A 19967-nucleotide genomic window follows, 5' to 3' on the forward strand; every position below is an offset into this window, starting at 1 on the left:
TCTGTGGTATTGATTATAAATAGGAGTTCAGAAGCGATAAAAGATCTTCTTGACTAAAGCAATCCACTTTCTTGATAGAGTTCAGTTTAATGACCTTTTAGTAAGCCCCTACAATGTCTCAGACACTGTACTAGGCCATTAGGATATAAAACTGAGTATAATGCAGGCAGCTTATAGTTGAGAGGAAAAACAACAGAGTAAACAGAAAATCAGAAAACCTGTCACAGGTGCTAAGCATGCAGTGCATAAAATCACAGCACGAAGGAGGAATACTTAGCCCACGGTGGGCATCTGGGGATGACCAGCAACGCCCCGGCCGAGTGCTCACACACTTCATCCAATAAGACTTACATTCAACAGTCAAAGAAATTTTAAATTCCATTTTATAAACTGATATGTAGTAAAGAAAAATACTGATCTGGAGACCAAAGTTTTCGTGCTTGCTCGGTCACTACTGGCTATATGAAATATTCACAAATCTTAGGCAAGTTGCTTAACATCTCTGTGCTTGTTTTTCTCGTGTAAAAAAGGAACTTCTACTCAGTGTTTGCCCATGTGGAGGTGTGTGGACATAGTCTTAGGAATCCATGAGCTCTAAAAGAATTAAACATTTTTTTCTTTTTGTTTCCTTGACCCTCCAGGGACTGAGTCAATGGACAGATTCTTAGGTTTCCATACTGAGTTTTGAGAGAGACACACTTGCAATCTTTAAGATTACTTCTCACTCTAAAAAATTACGAGTTCTAATCAGTGAAGAAGCGAATACAGACATCCTTTTCCTAACCATAAAGACTGTTTGAGACTTAAAACAGTAAGTTTACTATTTAACATTCCACAGGGCTCCTCCAAGAAATTGGCAAAATTACAAGAAAAATTATAGATTCAAATCTTACAGCTATATAGGAAATGAAACAGTCCGTCTTTTAAAGACTTTTACATTTTCTGCTCTGAACTTAATGCCATGTTGCATAGTCTGATGTCAGCTATGCAACGCCTGACTCTTAAAACCTACCAAAGGCTTACAGCTTTGTTGCCAATGAAAATCTTTGACTCTGCATAGGATTTTCTTGGTCTGTCAAATAACCTTGGTCTTTTTCAGGTTTTGAGCCCACCAGGCATACCAACTCTAAAAGCAAAGCATGATCGATCACACAGCTTTTAGAAGTTCAAAGTACAAGCAACATCCATTAACAAAACTTTGCACACTGTACCTAAAAGCCACCGCAGACAACACAGGGGACATAGCCGATATTTTATAACAACCATAAACAGAGTATAACCTTTAAAAATCGTGAATCACTACATTTACACCTGTCACTCATATGATATTGCACATCAGATATACTTCAATTTATAAAAAGCTATCACAGAAAACATTATATATGCTGAAAGCTAGGTAAAATCTGTCATTTCATTTTGAGTAATCCTGCATGGAAGTTATGACTGGCATTACACAGGTAAGTAACAGAATGACTTGACAACAACTTTACTTACCAATTATAGCTGAAGGCTTAAGTATATTTACTGCATCTTCAAAAGTATCAGGTACGCTCTCTGGGGCTAAGTGAGCAAATGGTTCCTGATGACTGTCTATTGTAGCGTTCCGCCCCTGAATTTTTAGATAAGATACAGTTTTTTAGTAATTGCTTATTAAGGATTAATTGAAAAGACATCATTATAAGTCACATATTGTTTCTACAATAAGAATATCTTTCATTTTCATGTACCTTTCTTTTTAACCCATATCTTCCAATTCTATCTTCATATTGCTCATAAACCCAAATATAAAACACAAATCAAATTCCATTATAACCAGAAACTTACTAATCCCTCTCAGAAGCTCATTTACTCTGTGAAGTCCTCCGAAATCCAATAGAGCACAAAGGCCCACAGTCCCTTATCTGGACTAGCTGTGTTTTAAAGTTCAGAATTTAATATTTTAGAACTGTCTTATGATAATATATCACAAATACCCTTGCAATGGGCACTCCACAACTGAACAGAACTTATGAACAGTCACACCAAGTACAAAAGGTGAAGGTTAGAAATACCCTCTTTGGTCTTGCTACCAAAGTTAGTAGGTAAGTTCAGGTCTGTCAGATTTATTACCAAATGAATTTCAAGAAACACTCAGGGATTTCAGAGTTTTTAGGATTTCAGAATTTCAGATAGACATCATGGACTTACACTACCAAAAGTTCAGAAACAAGAGGAAAGGGGAATTTTGGTTCAGGATAGCTGAATGAAGGAACATGCTTTCCTCACCAAATCCCAGGTCAAAAACTATAAAAATTAACTCCTTAGTAGTGTCACAAGGGCAGGAGATATACCACTGACACACTAGAACAACGAAGAATTTCTCAACAATGTAAAGCAGACAAAAACATGTGGAATGCAAAAACCAACCAGACTGAGAAATCCTTATTTTGTTAAAAGAGAAGACCTCCCATGCAAAGGTGACTTTTCCCATCAGAACTCCAGAATAACTCCAGGTAAGGACCAGCAGGGGCTGGGAAAAGTAGCACACCATCATCACTTGGTTGGGAAGTAATTGAACGAGTGAAATACAGCCTCAACAGATCCAAGTTCTCAGAACAGTGGTTTCACATGCCTGCTCCCAGGAAGACCACAGCTCTTCCATGAGGGCTTCAACAGGAAACTCTCTAAGTCTCAAAAAGGAGGGCAGTGTTTTGGGTTCTCAGGAGAGATACGAAGCCTAAAACTCATCGTAAAAGAAAAATATACCCTGAACTTGCAGATGCACAGGGTTTCTCACTTGTATTCATTCTAAACTCGACTCATTACAAATATGATAAAGAATCACAAAACATTTATGAAAATCAACATCACAGAAAGAAACACCAGGGCTTCCCTGGTGGCGCAGTGGTTGAGAGTCTGCTACTAATGCAGGGGACATGGGTTCGAGCCATGGTCTGGGAAGATCCCACATGCCGTGGAGCAACTGAGCCCGTGAGCCACAACTACTGAGCCTGTGCGTCTGGAGCCTGTGCTCCGCAACAAAAAAGGCCGCGATGGTGAGAGGTCCGCGCACCGCAATGAAGAGTGGCCCCCACTTGCCGCAACTGGAGAAAGCCCTCGCACAGAAACGAAGACCCAACACAGCAAGCAAGCAAGCAAGCAAGCAAGCAAGAAAGAAAGAAAGAAAGAAAGAAAGAAAGAAAGAAATTAAAGTAAAAAAAAAAAGAGTAAAAGGAAAAGAAACACCAACATAATTGTGTACCAGTAAAAACAGATACACCCCCCAATGGCCTTCCAAGTACAATGTCTTGTAATCCTTGCATCTTACATACAAGCAAATATGGCAGTTACAGCTTTGGGAGGTGGCACAGTTGAATGATTAAGAGCATAGGATTCACAGTCAGGCTACCTGGGTGTGAATCCTACCTCCATCACTTATAAGGTGATGACCTTGGAAAAGTGAGCTGACCTTTTTAAAACTCTTTCCCTCATTTGTAAAATTTCACTGAATTTTTGATAAAATCAAATGAGATTTTTTAAAAAAAGATTAAATGAGATAATACCTGTAAAGTCTTATCACAATGTCTGATACATTTTAAAATACTTAAAAAAAATTATTTATAATTTAAGCATTCAAGATTTTTCATTCACATACTTTAATTTTTCATTTCATTTTTTGTACTAATAGAATACTGGTACTAATTAAGAAAAGATTTCAGAACTGGAGCAAAGTACACTGACATAAGCTTGCTCAAAGGTGTAGATGACAAGTAACCTCTATATCAATATATACGGCAAAAATACAACAGCATTGTGTACTGGATAAGTTCAACTATGAGACAGTTTACCTACATTTCAATGTGTTACACAGTATAAGATATAAGGCATTTCTTAAGCTACTAAAAATGGCAATCAATGATAGGAAGGCAGGTAGGTCCAAAGGATACCAAGCTGATCTGGGATAAAACTCTTCATTATCCATCATTTGACCTTAGGAATATGTGCCTTTTTCTGGGGAAAAGGTCCTTAGATTTCCATGAGATTGCTACAGGAGATTATGATCTCCAAAGGGTTAAAGAATTTCTGCTCAAATATCAGATGTCCTGCTAATGATTTAATTAGAAACTTCTGAGTTCCTATGAAAAACCACTAGGTTTTAGACGGGTCAAGAGTCAGAGAATAAAGCAAGAAAGAATAAGTCTGGTGCCAACACAGAGATTATGATTTGAATATGAAAAAGAACCTAAACATATCACTATAACAACATTCTTTTGCTTCTCCAAATTTTAAATACCTTACCTTAAATAATAAACCAAATTTGTCAACCATCCAAATTTTCTTTCGTGCCTCTTCTTCTGAGAGGCCATTTTCCACCATAGCCATAACTATAAGATTTGCAATTCCAAGAGCAGCCTGTGCAACAAAACATAAATTTTAAAAAACAAGTACTAGAGTATGATGCAATACTAAATTACTTTACTTATGAGAATTATATGTTATGAGGAATACTGGGTCTATTCTTCCCTTACAAAGCACACAAAGCTTGATTCTTTGTGATATTCTTTCCAAACATTTTAAATTACCTACTTCACAACACTGATCTTGAATTTATACCCTCTATCTCAACAAAATTATAAGTTCATTATACCCTATTTTCCAATTCTAAAGGAGGGTGTTGGTTTTCAATCCTAGAAGCTTACAGGAACTTTACCTCTCCTGCTCCAAGAAATAAGATTCTGTGTTCTGAGATCGGTTTATCAATGACTTTTTGGGCTGCAAGCAGACCGGCTAGAGCGACTGCAGCCGTCCCTGAAAGACAAGTAAAACATCGTAAAGTAAAAAGTAGGCACATTAAAAAAAATTTTAAGTAGGAATCAAAAACCTAAGGTTTTCTTTTGCTTTACCTTGAATATCATCATTGAAGGTACAGTATTTTTCTCGATATTTTCTCAAGAACCTGAATGCATTATGATTTCCAAAGTCTTCAAACTGAATAAGTGTGTTCTGTCCATATCTAAAAACAACAAAGCCCATAATAGTTGTGTTGAAAATACCACTTTTAAACAGCTTTCCTGTCTAATAGTCCTTATGATCACATTTTAAAATAATGTACAAAGTTAGTTCGTTTAAGGCCATCTGGCAATTTTCAGAGTCTGTGAAAGACTAGAACTCAAAATGTAGAAAAATCTATTACTCATTCAGAAAAATGTATGGGGTTCTTAAAATGAATGTAGCACTATGATGGACCTATGGGATATTAGTCTGCATAAACTATTTCCAAGTGCCTAGGAGGGCGTCCAGCACATGTAAGCACAAGTAACTTCCTAAAAAGAAAGAGATTTTGTCTCTGAGTCTCAAAAAGTATATATTTGATATGTGAATTTTTATTACATTCACAGTTAAACAGCAACACAGGAAAGTATATATTAAATAAGAGGTTAAAGAATAATTGCTGTATGAGTTCACTGGCATTCAGAAAAAGATATCAATCATCTTGGTGGGGTGGAGTAAGGGAAGGCTTGAAAAGGAGGTGGGACTTTATTTGGGTCCTGAAAGAACAACAAAAAGTAAAGCGGTAGAAAGAAAAACAAGGTGTATTTTGCTGACCCTGAATTTTCAACAGTCTGGCTATATATTTCAGGGTTTATATGAAAGTATAAGGGAGAAGTTGGTTAAGGTAGGTTGGAGCCAGATAATGGAGAACGCTGAATGCAAAATTAGGGAATGGGGACTTTATTCCGTATCTGATCTAGAATCACTGAAGGCTAGAGAAGGCAAGAATTCATCTGAGACTCCCTTTAGGAAGGATAAACCTGCCAGTGATACACAGCATATATCAACCTGGGGAGAGATGAGAAAGAAGGAAAAATAGCTAGGCAGCTATTATGAGAGGATGACAAGAAGATCTGAAGCAGAAGCCACAGGAAGTGAAAGGGCCAATTATGAGACATCTGAATGAACAAAAAGAAGCCGACGATGAGGACCACCTGGGAAGTGAGATAAATGCTGTTAAAATGCCAAGGCAGCCTGGATGACTAAGAGATACTATCTGATTGTCCAAGGTAGGGAAGTAAGGGGAAGGGGAGGAGATGGCAATTTTGGGGAAGATAAAAAGTTTAGTTTTAGATATGTCAACTTTGATTCTGAAAAGGAGTTAATTTTTTACTATCTTCCATGTACCAGTAATCTACAAGGTAGGGCAGGGCTAGATCATAAAGAGTTTGGACTTTATGGCAATAGGAAACCACTGATAGATTTCAAACAAAAGAATGATACAATGAAGTGCATGTTTTCAAAAGACTAATCTGGTGGTAAGGTGGAGAGGAAATGGAGAGAAGTTGGAGGAAGGTTTTAAAGAATCCAAAAGAGAGATGAGGATCTGCAGAAAGGCTGTGGCAATGGAGAAGAGGAGATATATTTCTGAGGCATTTAAGGGATAGTACCAACTGGATTTGAGGATTGAATGACACTATATGGGGTTGATGGAGGAGGGGAAAGAGTCAAAGATTAGACCAAGATCAAAGGTCTGGCGACAGGGTGCGTGTTAATGCCATTATTAGAGGCTGGATTTTCAGAAGATAGGCAATTTAGAAAGGGAAGTTGTTCTGGACATGAATATGAAGGAGCAACAAAATGTCTAGATGGAGGATTCCAACTGTTGGAAACGCAAGCCTCAGAGGGAGGTGGGACTACAGAGATGGGTTTTCATGGACTTAGGAGTCACATGCATAAAGGTCATAGCTTACAAGACTATGAGAAGAGAAGAGAACTATGTATTCACCCACATTTAATAAGAGAGGAAGAAAAACCAGTGGAGATGACAAAGGAAAGAAAAAAGGTGGGAGAAAGCCCAAGTTAGGAAAGTCTTTTAGTGGTCAAGAGAAAACAATTTCAAGGATGTAGGAGTGGAAAACCTGGTCAGATGCTGCAAAGAGGAGAGAGAAGAAGACCAAATGGTCAGCGAATTTAAAACACGAAAGCTGCACAAGAGTTTCACTGGAATGGTGGAGTTCGCCTGGATGCCAAGGGCTGAAAGAACTACCCAGTGAGGGTATTTTAGGAGCAGTGAGTGCAGACTTCAAGATTTCAGTGTGCTCAAGATGTCACATAACTCAGGAGGGCAAGGCAGAGGGTATCACCACACATTAGCACATTGAATCAGGCAGGAAAGAACCAAAGTTCTCCAAAATTTAATCTCCTTCTACCTATCTTCACGAAAGATAAAGGAAAACAAAACTGTGGTTCCTTTTTTTTTTTTTAAGAGATGCTTTCATATACTCAAACTTTTAAAAAATACCTGTCAGTAATGGCCTTCATAAACTCATCAATCAGATCATCATAACGTTGTGATCGATCTCTTTTCTGATATAAACCCATGTAAAATGGATCTTTTAAGAGTGCCTATAAAACAGAACAAACGTAAAAATAAAAGCATTCTGTTATATAACCAGTTTAAACATATTCTATAAAACAAAAATTGTAAAATAAAGAAGTTAATAATTTTTAAAACTTTATTGCCCTTCTTCAAAAAACTTAATAGTATTAATTTACTATTATTTGCATAAATATTAAAAGGCGTTTAAGACAAAGGCTAATATCTAATCACAGAATTTTCTCTTCTTGTATTTCTTCAAAAGAGGAATGTAATAAAGCAGTTTTTTTTTTTTTTTTTAATATGGGAGAAGGGTCAAAGGGGGAAAATGATTTTACTCACTGGATTATCAGTTCCTACATCAATACACACAGGCAGGCATCTATCAGGACGTATTCCAGCACAAGCTGTATACAAACAAAGTTTTCCTACTGGAATTCCCATTCCATAGACACCCAGATCTCCAAGACCCAGAATTCTCTCTCCATCAGTCACCACAACAGCCTTAATTACAAATAAAGTAAAATAAATTATAAGTTGTCCAAAATGGGGCACTTAAGAAACACATTTATAAAAAGATTCTCTTCATCACAAAATAGCACGTATTAGATTATTCCATTCACATGAACATGTAAATCTACAGAGAGAGAAGTGCATTAGTGGTTGTCTAGGGCTGAGGGGGGAGTGATGCTAATGGGTACAGGGCTTTTCCGGCAGGGTGGGGATGAGGGAGCTGTGATGAAAATGTTCTCAATGACGATGGCTGCACAACTCCGTGAATATACTACAAATTACTGAATTTACATTTTAAGCCAGTGAATGGCACTGTATGTGAATTTTGTCTCAGAAAAGCTACTATTAAAAACAAAACAAAAAAACCTCGAAAAAAGATTCTCTTCACATATTTTCACTCTCACTTTTAAAAATAAAATTGTTTCTTAACTAACTTTCAAAGTTAACCAACCAAGAATACTTAAAATTCTAGGGTTTCTAGAATCTAGATGTAAAGAGGAGAATTAACTAGATTTGCTTTCCCTGTGTCTTTGGTTTAGGAGTAGAATGCTTCTGACTAGAGGATCAACTTGAAAATGTTCACAATGACTAAAAAGGGGAGAGGGGAACTTCTGATAAAGATTAACCCTAGGAGAAAAAAAGAGTTTAGAAATAACATGTTACTCCAAATAATAACTGAAGCCAAATAAGAGAAACCTTAGCAATGGAGAAAAAAATCTAGAATAAAAAATACACCTACAAGGTTTTAAGAGGATACTATGAATTTAATTATCTGACCAAATTTTTTTTAGGTTATTAGAACAAATGATAATTCATCAAAGATCATTTTGGTGAGGAAGACACGAAATACAGGCAAGTAAGATTACTGCCTGTAATAAACACTAAAGCCTACCAAAAGATCTTAAATAGCCATTAGTTTTTGTTTTATGAAAGACAGCCAGATTGACAGCTGTTTATATTTGCTAAATTTGAAATGCTAAGAGTTTTATATTTGCTTAAGGATCTAAATCTATCTTAGATTTAGAAGAAAAAAGACAATGAATCCTCCCCATTGCCCACCAGAATAAAAGTTTTAATGGCATTTTAATGTATTTTCTTTACCTAGAATAATACTAACTGAAAAAGTAAAGGAATATAGAGAAGGCAGGAGATACCAGCGGTACTGAAGTGAACAGGCTCACCTTACTAGGTCCAACTGCTTTCCCAGGGCAAACTCTATACCAGTCCCCCATTTTATAATTACTATCATGATTTCCTCAGAGCACTAAATCTACATGTATGCAAGTACAAAATAAATCAGAGCAACAATGAAAAAAAATTGTTCTTGAAAATTTTACCTTGTAAGAGGTAACTTACATAGAAAAAACATTGTGAAAGGAAGGTTGTGCTATTAGTACCTTAACATGATTTTCTGGCCAGTTATCCACAATTGATCTAACATGACCTCTGTCTGAGATTGAAATAAATAATCCCCTGCAACAGAACAAAAACACTTTTGCATTTCACAACAGTTTTTGGTTTTTTCTAAGTTTTTGTTCATAATTGGAATATTTAGATATTTTAATAAAACATCAAGACACAGTGTCATTTCCAAGCAGATTTACCTAAGTCACACAGGTTTATTTTCAAATATTTTCAACCACTTCAAACTGTAATTGCATTGTTCACATAGTAGCTGCAACAAAGGTTATTATTAAATGATGTGATCATTCTTACCCAAGAAGAAATGTATCCACATCTCCTATTCAAATAAACTCAATATACCTCCAGTAAAAAGCAATATAAAGACAACCCACCAATGCAGGAAAGCATGATAAGGCTAAGGTAAACTACTGTTAAAAGTCACTGAAACTGAAAATTTGAAATCTGAAGGAGCAGGAAGGGAGAGAAGAAAACTATAGTAATTTCACATAAAAAATACATCCTTGAAGCATTAGGAAAAAGTAAAAAGTTATTTTAAACACTGTATATTGTTATCCAATTGAGATAATCCAGATTTCAAAAAAGGAAGAGAGGAAGGCAGGAAGAGAGACAGAAAAAAGAAACATAGGTTCTAGAAAACAGGCCAAGTAAAGATGAGGGCCAGTGGGCCCCCAGTGCCTTCAAACTGACTCAACTTTCTCACTGATATCTTTTTTAAAAAATTTATTTTATTGAAGTATAGCTGATTTACAATGTTGTGTTAATTTCTACCGTACAGCACAGTGATTCAGTTATACATACATATATACATTCTTTTTCATATTTTTTTCCATTATGGTTTATCACAGGATATTGAATATAGTGCCCTGTGCTATACAGTAGGACCTTGTTGCTTATCCATTCTTCTCATTGACATCTTAACTTTGGCATTACTATCCCAGCTTAAATCAGTTTAAACAGTTTCTCAACCAGAGCTTCATAGTAGAATCATCTGATGAGCTTTTAAAAAATGCCAGGTTTCTACCCCCAGAGATTCTGATTTAACTAGCCTGGAGTTAAACAACCAAGACCTACTGACCATCTTCTATGTAAAAAACACAACAAAAACCACTGCCCCTGCACAAATGATACACAGTATCTGCCCTCACCCAAAAGCTCTTTATGTTTCATGTGAGTTCTCAACTCTGGGTGCACATCAAAATCACACCAGGAGATTTTATGAAACTGCAACGCCTGGGCCCAACTCTAGACTAACTGAATCAGAATCTCTGTGGTTGGGGCCCAGGCATCAATATCTTTTTGTTTTCCTTTGTCCTTTAATCTGGATTGGGAAATACTATTGTAAGTGAAAATGAAACTATAAAAGCGCTGAACAGCTGGGTTATACCACAGAAGTGCTTAGACACATTAATTGATGGCAGCACATAGGACAGAACAGACAGTGTTCTCAAAGTGTCTTCCGGGGAATACCTGCAACACCATCACCGACGGTGTTCATTACAATCCGGACCTCCAGACCTTTCTCTTTTTCATCAGAATCTTGGGAATAGGAAGGAGAGGAAAGTTGGCAAGGATCAACATTTTAAGTAAGCCCCACAGATGTTTCATAGGCACATTAAAGTTTGAAAGCCACTAGACTAGATGAGAGGAGACTGAAGATAAATGCTATCACACAGTGTTTGAATTTCTACATTTGTATCAATATGTAAGCAGGACATGGGAAAAACAAAAGGATTGTGGAAAATGATTACAGGTTAGAGGAACAGACAAGAAAACTCTAATTAAGTAAAAATAGCATTTATACAATGCTTGTAAGTTTACAAAAAACTGTCACATCAGTTTCCTCATCTGACCTTCTTAGAAGCTCTTTGAAAGGTACTGGGATTCCTACCTTATGATAAACAGATTCGGAGGAATAAAGTAACTTATTCAAAGACTTGAGCCAATGCTCATTCCAGTACCCTTTCCACTTAAAATATTTGGAGGGGGGCTTCCCTGGTGGCGCAGTGGTTGGGAATCCGCCTGCCAATGCAGGAGACACGGGTTCGTGCCCTGGTCCGGGAAGATCCCACGTGCCGCAGAGTGGCCAGGCCCGTGAGCCACAACTACTGAGTCTGCGCGTCTGGAGCCTGTGCTCCACGACAGGAGAGGCCGCGACAGTGAGAGGCCCGCGCACCGCGATGAAGAGTGGCCCCCACTCGCCTAAAGTGGAGAAAGCCCTTGTACAGAAACGAAGACCCAACACAGCCAAAAATAAATAAATAAATAAATAAATTAAAATAGAAGAGAGAACAAGAATTACAGAAAAGTAGGAAAAGCTTTAAAAAAAAAAATTTGGAGGTGCTTGAATTATCTGAAAGTAAAATTTGTGTAAATTCATAAAAAAGGACAAACAATAGAATTAAAGCTGATAAAAAAATGAGAATCTACTCTTAATTGGCCAGATTGTCAAAAACTTTTATGATTATTCTGCAGAATATGCCACCAAAATTAAGAATACTGTGGGTTTTTTTTTTTTTTGGTACAAAAATGCACATTTCCTCTAACAATCATAAATACTTAAAGAAGGTTAGGAATAAATGATGGTATTTCCACAAAATAAAAGATATGACATGTTATATTTTTATTAATCCCTTTTGGTCCAAATTAAGCTTTTGTGAGGTGGGAAATGTGGTTGGATAAGACTGCAACACATAAAATAGAAATGTAATAGGGGCTATGAAGTGATGTTGTTTCTACACAATAGTCATCTGCAAATATATTTTTAAAAATAAGCCTTACCTAGGTCTTCTAAAGATGTGTCCATACTGGGAGCAGGCAAGACCAACTGTTGGTGTATATACAATTGGCAGTAGACTTTCGATATCATCTTGCAGTATTCTGTAAAACAACTTCTCATTTCTTTCTTGTATTCCCATTATATAGATGTATCTGAAATTAAGCACAGCAAATAATGTCTACATCAGCCAGCATTAGACTAAAGACTTTGGCCTTTGAAGTCAAATCTAAACATCTAAAATTGAGGACTCCCTCCCCCTGGAAAACAAAACCCTACATTATCATTATATAATACCCAGGACTAAAAATTAACAAAAATAAAAATGTGCTTAAATGGTAGATGGTGATGATGAAAAGAATAATAACAGAAGCAACAGGTAACATTTATTGAGCTCTTACTGTGAGTCAGGCTCTGTATCAGGCACTGGAAATGCGAAAATTACCATGAGGCCCCACCCTCAAGGACCTAATCTTCAAGGTGACTGACACGTAAATAAGGAAATAAAATAAAGTGGCATTCATTCAAATATTTACAAAATACTAACTATGTGCCAGGTACTATTCTGAACTCCAGGGATGTAAGAAGTGCCCCTGTCCTCATGGAATGAGTTTGTATGTTTGTTTATTTATTTACCCATCCATCCATCCATCCATCCATCCATCCATCTATCCGCAGCGCATGGCATGCAGGATCTTAGTTCCCTGACCAGGGATCAAACCCATGCCTCCCTGCAGTGGAAGAGAGGAATCCTAACCACTGGACCACCAGGGAATTTCCCTCATGGAGTTTATAATCCAGGAGGCTTATAGGCATTTTAAGTTCTATACAGAGCACATAGGTAGCACAAAAGGAGGCAACGGTCAATTCATATAAATATATAAATAACAGCTTTTAAAGAATAAAGTTTAGAAAACAGGGAGATGTTGGCCTGAAAAACCAGTAATCACACTGAATTAAATATGTCTAAAACAGACTCATTGTCTTTTCCCCACATTTGTTTCTCCTCTTGTTATCATCTGATCAAATGGGAATCCATCCAGAGTCCATTCTTGATTTCTTCCTCTCCCACCCTCCCCCACCCCAACCTAATAAATCAATATGTCCCACAGAGACTACCTGTGAAATATCTTTCAAATATTTATTTCCTCCCTCCATCCCCACCCAGCCCAAGCCACCGTCACTTCTCACCTGGGCTACCTCAAGAACCTTTTTTTTTCAAATCTTATTAACACCACAGGCATCAAAGCAACAGCCTTTATTTTATTTTATTTTTTAATTTTAGGATTAAAGCTTCTATGTTTATTTGTTTAGTAAACAAACCATTAAGCTAAAAACTAGAGAACAAGTAACCAAAGATTAAAAGAGCACAGAGGTATTGTTGAAGAAAATTAAAAATAAAGATAGTAAAGTTAGTTTTTTTTTTAATTGGAGTATAGATGTTTTACAGTGTTGTAGTCTCTATTCTCACAATTTTGTTCCCCTGCTCCAATCCTATTCTTCTCTGAAAAACATACCTCTGATCATTTCTATTCTCCCTGAATGGCTTCCAAACGCCAGTTTCATAGGCTTAAGCTCCTAAAATAGTTAACTAGACCTCAATGACTACTTTCCTGCGTCATCTTCATACTGAATTACTTCACCTCCTCAAATGCACCACAACTCTGACCTTGGAGTTGCAGCATAGGACGACACACCCTTTGCCTGGAACACCCTCTGCCCAGGCACAGTCCTCTACTCATGCTCTCCAAATGCAGCTCAGTTGGCACACTCTCGGGGGTCCTTTTCCGTCATTCCCTGCCCCCCACCACACACAGATACACTTTAGAGTTTCCTGTCTTCAGGTCCCGTTAATACTCTCCTCCCTCTTCTGTAACTCTCATGCCACTTCTTGAATTTGTCTTCCCTCCATGGTAACATGAGTTCGAGACTATAGATATTTTCATGTATATATATATGCCCTATAATGTAAAGAAACCACTCTCACTAGTCACCAATATCTAATAATCCCCTATATTTTATAAACCCAATAAATATTTTTAGTTCTACAGTCAGACTGATCCCTCTACCAGAATACCCTGCCCTTCCTTCTCATTTTGCCTGTTCCTTGTAACATACTGTTTCAAATTCAGCTCAGGCATCACTTCCTCCAGGAAGTGATTCCCCAGGCTTGGCCGGCACTCCTCTTCAGGTTTTCAGAATGTACTCTACAGGTCCCTTTTTCTCACTGTGCTACACAATGACAGTCATAGTATAACTATCTATTGATAAGCTCCTAGAAGGCAGGCTGTGAGTTACTGCGGTAGCCATACATTCTAATTTGCCCGGGACAGTTTCAGTTACTTCTTTTTTACTCCCCAAAGTGTCCGGGATTGGATGATATATTACATGGCCACCCTATCTATCACCCAGTTTATATCCTCAGTGGCTAGCAACGGCACACACAAAGTAGGTGATCAGTAAAAGTTATTGAATAGAATGGGTGCAAATTAGGTGATAGCCTCTGCTTCTAACATTCCATTCAAACCTGAAATGCTCTGTGATTTTAACCATAAAAAACTGATTTCTGCTAAATTTTACAATAGTGAAAATAAGTGAAGGAAACAATCATTATAAACCAACTGACTAAAACAAAAGTTTCATTATGAGACTGTATATTTCTCATGCCATAATAATCATAATACTCCCAATTTTTCTGATCAGAACACCAATAAAAAAACTAAACATCTAATCAACTCTTACTTTTCCAAAGGGCCATTCAACTTCTTCACATTTCTGTGGAATCGTAAGGCTTGAATATCTTGTGTCTCTATTTTGGGAGGTAGAAGTCCTTGAAGACCAAGCATTTGTCGTTCCTGTAATGTAAATGCCATCCCCTAAAAAGGAAAAAATAAAAGGATTAAAAATTATTACTTACAGGGGTAGCAATGGTGCGTCCTACCAAACATAATTTAAACATAAACTTAAAAAGATCAACAAGATATCATTTTTGCCCAGACTTTCATAAATTTATAAGATTGATCATATCTAGTACTGGGGAGGGTATAGTAAAAGAATTACTCTCACATACCATTGCTGGGAATATAAACTGGTTTAGGCTTTTTGAAAGCCAATTTCAAAGTACTCTTAGATTTTTTTTTAAATGCACATACTTTATTATTTTTTTAACTGAAGTATAGTTGACTTACAATATTAGTTTCAGGAGTACAACATAGTGATTCAATGTTTTTATAGATTAAACTCCATTTAAAATTATTATAAAATAATGACTATATTTCCCTGTGCCGTACAATATATCCTTGTAGCTTATTTATTTTATACAAAGTAGTTTGTACCTCTTAATCCTCTACCCCTACCTTGCCCTTCTCCCCTTGCCTCTCCTCTCCTCCTAACCACTAGTTTGTTCTCTATATCTGTGAGTCTGTTTCTGTTTTGTTATATCCATTCACTTGTTTTGTTTTTCAGATTCCACATATAAGTGACATCACACAGTATTTGTCTTTGTCTGACTTATTTCACTAAGCATAATACTCCAGGTCCATCCATATTGTTGCAAATGGCAGAATTTCATTCTTCTTTATGGCTGAATGATATTCCATTGTGTGTACATATATCTTCTTTATCCATTCATCTGTTGAGGGACACTTAGGTCGCTTCCATATCTTGAGTGCACATAAAGCAATTCTACTTCTAGTTAGTTATCCTAGAGATATATTCATATATAAAGATGCATATATGAAGAGATTAGTTGTAGCCTTGTTTCCAGTTCTCTTGCCTATTACAAACTAACTAAAAGTCCATCAATTATGGAAGAGTTAGCAACCTACGGTATTTCCATACAAACACTTAAACATGTATCTGTAAGTGTGCAGTAGAATGATCTCCCAGATACACAGTTAGGAAAAAAAGTCAAGTTGAAAATCAAAACAAATTCACTGTTTATTATTATGTTTAGAAAACCCCCATAAAGTACATATTATATACAGATGTATGCATACATTAAAAATGAAATCAACAGAATACAGTTTGAAAGAACACAAACCAAATTAAGAGGCTACCATGACTAGAAAGGAGTGAGGCTGAACAAAGGGAGGGGGAAGGAAGAATGATACTTAAGAAAAATTAACCTATGTAATAAATTCTTTTTCAGTTTCTGGTATTCAGCTATGGGTTAAATTTTTTTTTTATCAAAGTGATATCAGTAAAAATGCCAGAGAAAGGACTTCTAAAAATCTTTTCCTCCATAAAAGCAACAAGAACCCTGGCCAAATGATCAGAATTCTGGAAATTAACCAAAGCTTTCAGCAACTGGAGAGCATTTATTCAAGAAAAACTGCTGAATTTCAGTAAGAACAGCAAGCTTCATGGCATTTAACTTGCCTTGTTCCTATTCTCCCCTCCCCAGCTCCACAGTAACCTTGAAAACGCAATCACTGGGAAACAATCACTTTGAAAATCAGAGCCTGCCAGTCACTGGAGAAGGCAGGAGGGTTTGGAGATTCTTCTAAAGCCCCATATCCAGGAAACTGTTATTATTTGACCTGGAAAACCCTATCTGCAAGGCTGTCTTTATTTGACCTGACTTGGAGCTCAGGCAGTGTGAACAGCCTTTCCCGCCAGAAGAGTCTGTTGAAAACAATCAGAGGCAATTATTTAACATAGCAGCTCCCCAAGGCAGTAGATAACAGCTGGGGCAAACAACAGGCTAACCAAAAAGCTGAAAAGGAAAAGCTGAGAAACGAGATGTCCATGGGGAACTTTGAAATGCTGAGACATATTCCTGAGAACCTAGAAGGTCATATGCACAGCTGTACGCATGTCCAGGAAAGACTTGAGAAAGCCCTAAGCTCCCACCTCTGGCTAACCTTGAGGCTCTGTGTAAGCAGGAAGTGAAGGCTGATGCGTAGCTGTAAACTGCCTAGCTGAGTCCTGAAGGCACACCCCAGCAGGTACACAAAGCCCCTTGGCAAAGAATGGGAGACTTAATGGTTCTAGGTATTTAAGTTTCTGTTTAATCATTGGCTGATCACTAAGTTAACAAAGCAGAGACTTCAGTAGGCATATATAACAAGAAGAAAGAATTAGTTCAGAAACGACTGGGAGGAATGAATATCTGGTTTCCAGGGCAGCCACATTATTTTAAAAGCCCAGTTTTCAACCAAAAATCATAAGGCAAGCAAAAAACAAACAAACAAACAACAGCAACAAAACACATAAAGTCTGACTCATATACAGGAAAAAAGGGCAGTTAATTGAAATTGCCCCTGGGGAAGCCCAAACATTGCACTTACTAGACAAAGACTTTAAATTAGTTATTCTAGGGGAGGGATGAATTGGGAATTTGGGATTAACACACTACTATATATAAAATAGATAAACAACAAGGACCTACTGTACAGCACAGGGAACTATATTCAATATCTTGTAATAATCTATAATGGAAAAGAATCTGAAAAAGAATATACTTTGCTGTATACCTGAAACACTGTAAATCAACTATACTTCAATTTAAAAAAAGAAAAAAATTAGTTATTCTAAATATATCAAAAAAACTAAAAAAACACCATTGTCTAATGAACTAAAAGAGAAGTATGAGAATGACATCCTACTAAACAGAGAATATCGATAAACAGAGAAGCTAAAAAAGGAACTAAATAGAAATTCTGGAATTGAAACTACAACTGAAATAAAAAATTCACTAAAGGGGCTCAACAAGCAGATTTGAGCAGTGGAAGAAAAAAACCATCAGATTTAAAGATGGGTCACTGAGATAATCCAGTCTGAGAAACAGAAAGGAAAAATAAGGAATAAATGTGAACAGACCTGAGAGACCAGCAAGAGTACCAACATGTACATAACAGGACGCCCAGAGGTGAGGAGAGAAAAGGCTAAAGAATATTTGAAAAAATAATGGCTAAAAACCTCCCAAATTTGATGAGAAGCATTAATCCACACATCCAAGAAGCTCAATAGCTCCAATCAAGAAAAACTCAAAGAACTCTACCCCTAGACACATCATATTCAAACTGTCAAAAGCCAAAGACAGGAGAAATCTGAAAGCAAAGAGAAGTGACTCATCACGTGCAGGGGATCCTCAGAAAGAGTAACAGCTGATTTCTTATCAGAAACCATGGAGGCCATAGACAGTGCTGAAAGAAAAATAACCTGTCAACCAAGAATTTCTAAATCCTACAAATCCATCCTTCAAAAATGGAGAAATTAAGACATTCCCAGATAAGCAAAAACAGAGAATTCATTGCTAACAGACCCGTCTCACAAGAAATACTAAAGGGAGTCCTTCAAGTCTAAATGAAAGACATTAGACAATAATCCAAATCCATACAAAGAAATAAAGAACACAGATAAAATGACTACATAATATAAAAGACAGTATAAATGTACTTTTTGTTTGTAGGTCTTTTTTTCTCCTACCCAATTTAAAAGACAATTACATAAAGCAGTAATTATAAATCTGTGTTGACGGTCATACAAAGTATAAAATGTAATTTGTACTTTGTAATTTGTATGACGAAGCAGCACAAAAGAAGGAGATGAACCTCTACAGGAGCAAAATTTTGGTGTACTGTTTAAATTAAATTGATATCAAACTGAACTAGACTGTTTTAAAGATGGTAATTGTAATCCCCAGGGCAAACCACTAAGAAAATAACTCAGAAATAGGAAGGAAAAGAAAAGACGAGGGAATTTAAATGGCATCGTAGAAAATTTAACACAAATGAAGGGAACAATGGAGGAAAGAGGAACAAAAAGCACATAAGACATTTAAAACAAATAGCAAAATAGCAGACATAAATCATACCTTATTAGTTATTACATTAATGTAGATGGAATAAACTCTAATTAAAAGGATTGGCAGAATGGATAAAAAAACATGATCCAATCATATGCTGACTACAACAGACACACTTCGATTCAAAGATACAAATAGGTGGAAAGCAAAAGAATGGAAAAAGACACACCATGTCAATAGTAACCAAAAGAGAGCTGGAGTAGCTATATTAGTAACAGACAAAATAGACTTTGAAACAAACATCCTTACTAGAGGAGGGCATTTTGCTGAAAGCATCAATCCATTAAGAAGATACAACAATTATAAACATATTTTGTTAGATAACAAAAGAGGATAACAAAATACATGAAGCAAAAACTGACAGAATTAGGGAGTAAGACAATTCAACAAGCTGAAAATTTCAATATCTCATTTTCAATAATGGAGAAAGCAACTAGACAGAAAATCAACACGGAAAAAGAAGACTTGAACAACACCATAAAGCAACTAGACCTAGCAGACACTCCCCTCAAAAGAAGCAGGATACACATTCTTTTCAAGTGCACAAGGAATATTCCCCAGGACAGACCATTCATCAGGCCATAAAACAAGTCTCAATAAATTTAAAAGGATTTAAGTCACCCAAAGTATGATCTTCAACCACAATGCAATGAGATTACAAACTAATAATTCCCTGGTGGCAAAGTGGTTAAGAATCTGCCTGCCAACACAGGGGACACTGGTTCGAGCCCTGGTCCAGGAAGATCCCACATACCACAGAGCAACTAAGCCTGTGCGCCACAACTACTGAGCCTGTGCTCTAGAGCCCGCGAGCCACAACTACTGAAGCCCGTTCACCTAGAGCCCATGCTCCACAACAAGAGAAGCCACCGCAATGAGAAGCCCGTGCACCACAACGAAGAGTAGCCCCCACTCGCCGCAACTAGAGAAAGCCTGCGCATGGCAACGAAGACCCAATGCAGCCATAAATTAATTAATTAATTAATTAATTAAATTTTGAAAAATTAAAAATAAAAGAAATTAATAATGGACATTTGGGGAATTCACAAATACTTTGATCTTAAACAACACACTCCTAAAAACCAATTGGTCAG

The 19967-nt window shown here is 36.8% G+C and overlaps 1 protein-coding gene across 1 annotated transcript in view; it reads right to left on the reverse strand.

The window, feature by feature from the left end:
- ME2 (malic enzyme 2) overlaps positions 1-19967 on the reverse strand; it is a 63851-nt gene that overhangs the window by 20391 nt on the left and 23493 nt on the right. Inside the window, exons 3-11 of the mRNA XM_082355424.1 lie at positions 14805-14938; positions 12068-12217; positions 9262-9337; positions 7694-7855; positions 7277-7380; positions 4884-4993; positions 4691-4788; positions 4279-4392; positions 1495-1609 (exon numbers count right to left, since the gene is read on the reverse strand). Coding sequence (XP_082211550.1) covers positions 1495-1609; positions 4279-4392; positions 4691-4788; positions 4884-4993; positions 7277-7380; positions 7694-7855; positions 9262-9337; positions 12068-12217; positions 14805-14938 — 1063 coding nt within the window. The remainder of the gene's footprint in view (positions 1-1494; positions 1610-4278; positions 4393-4690; positions 4789-4883; positions 4994-7276; positions 7381-7693; positions 7856-9261; positions 9338-12067; positions 12218-14804; positions 14939-19967) is intronic.

The sequence above is a fragment of the Balaenoptera borealis genome, assembly GCF_965194805.1.
Source record: "Balaenoptera borealis genome assembly, chromosome: 14".
Classification (NCBI taxonomy): domain Eukaryota; kingdom Metazoa; phylum Chordata; class Mammalia; order Artiodactyla; family Balaenopteridae; genus Balaenoptera; species Balaenoptera borealis.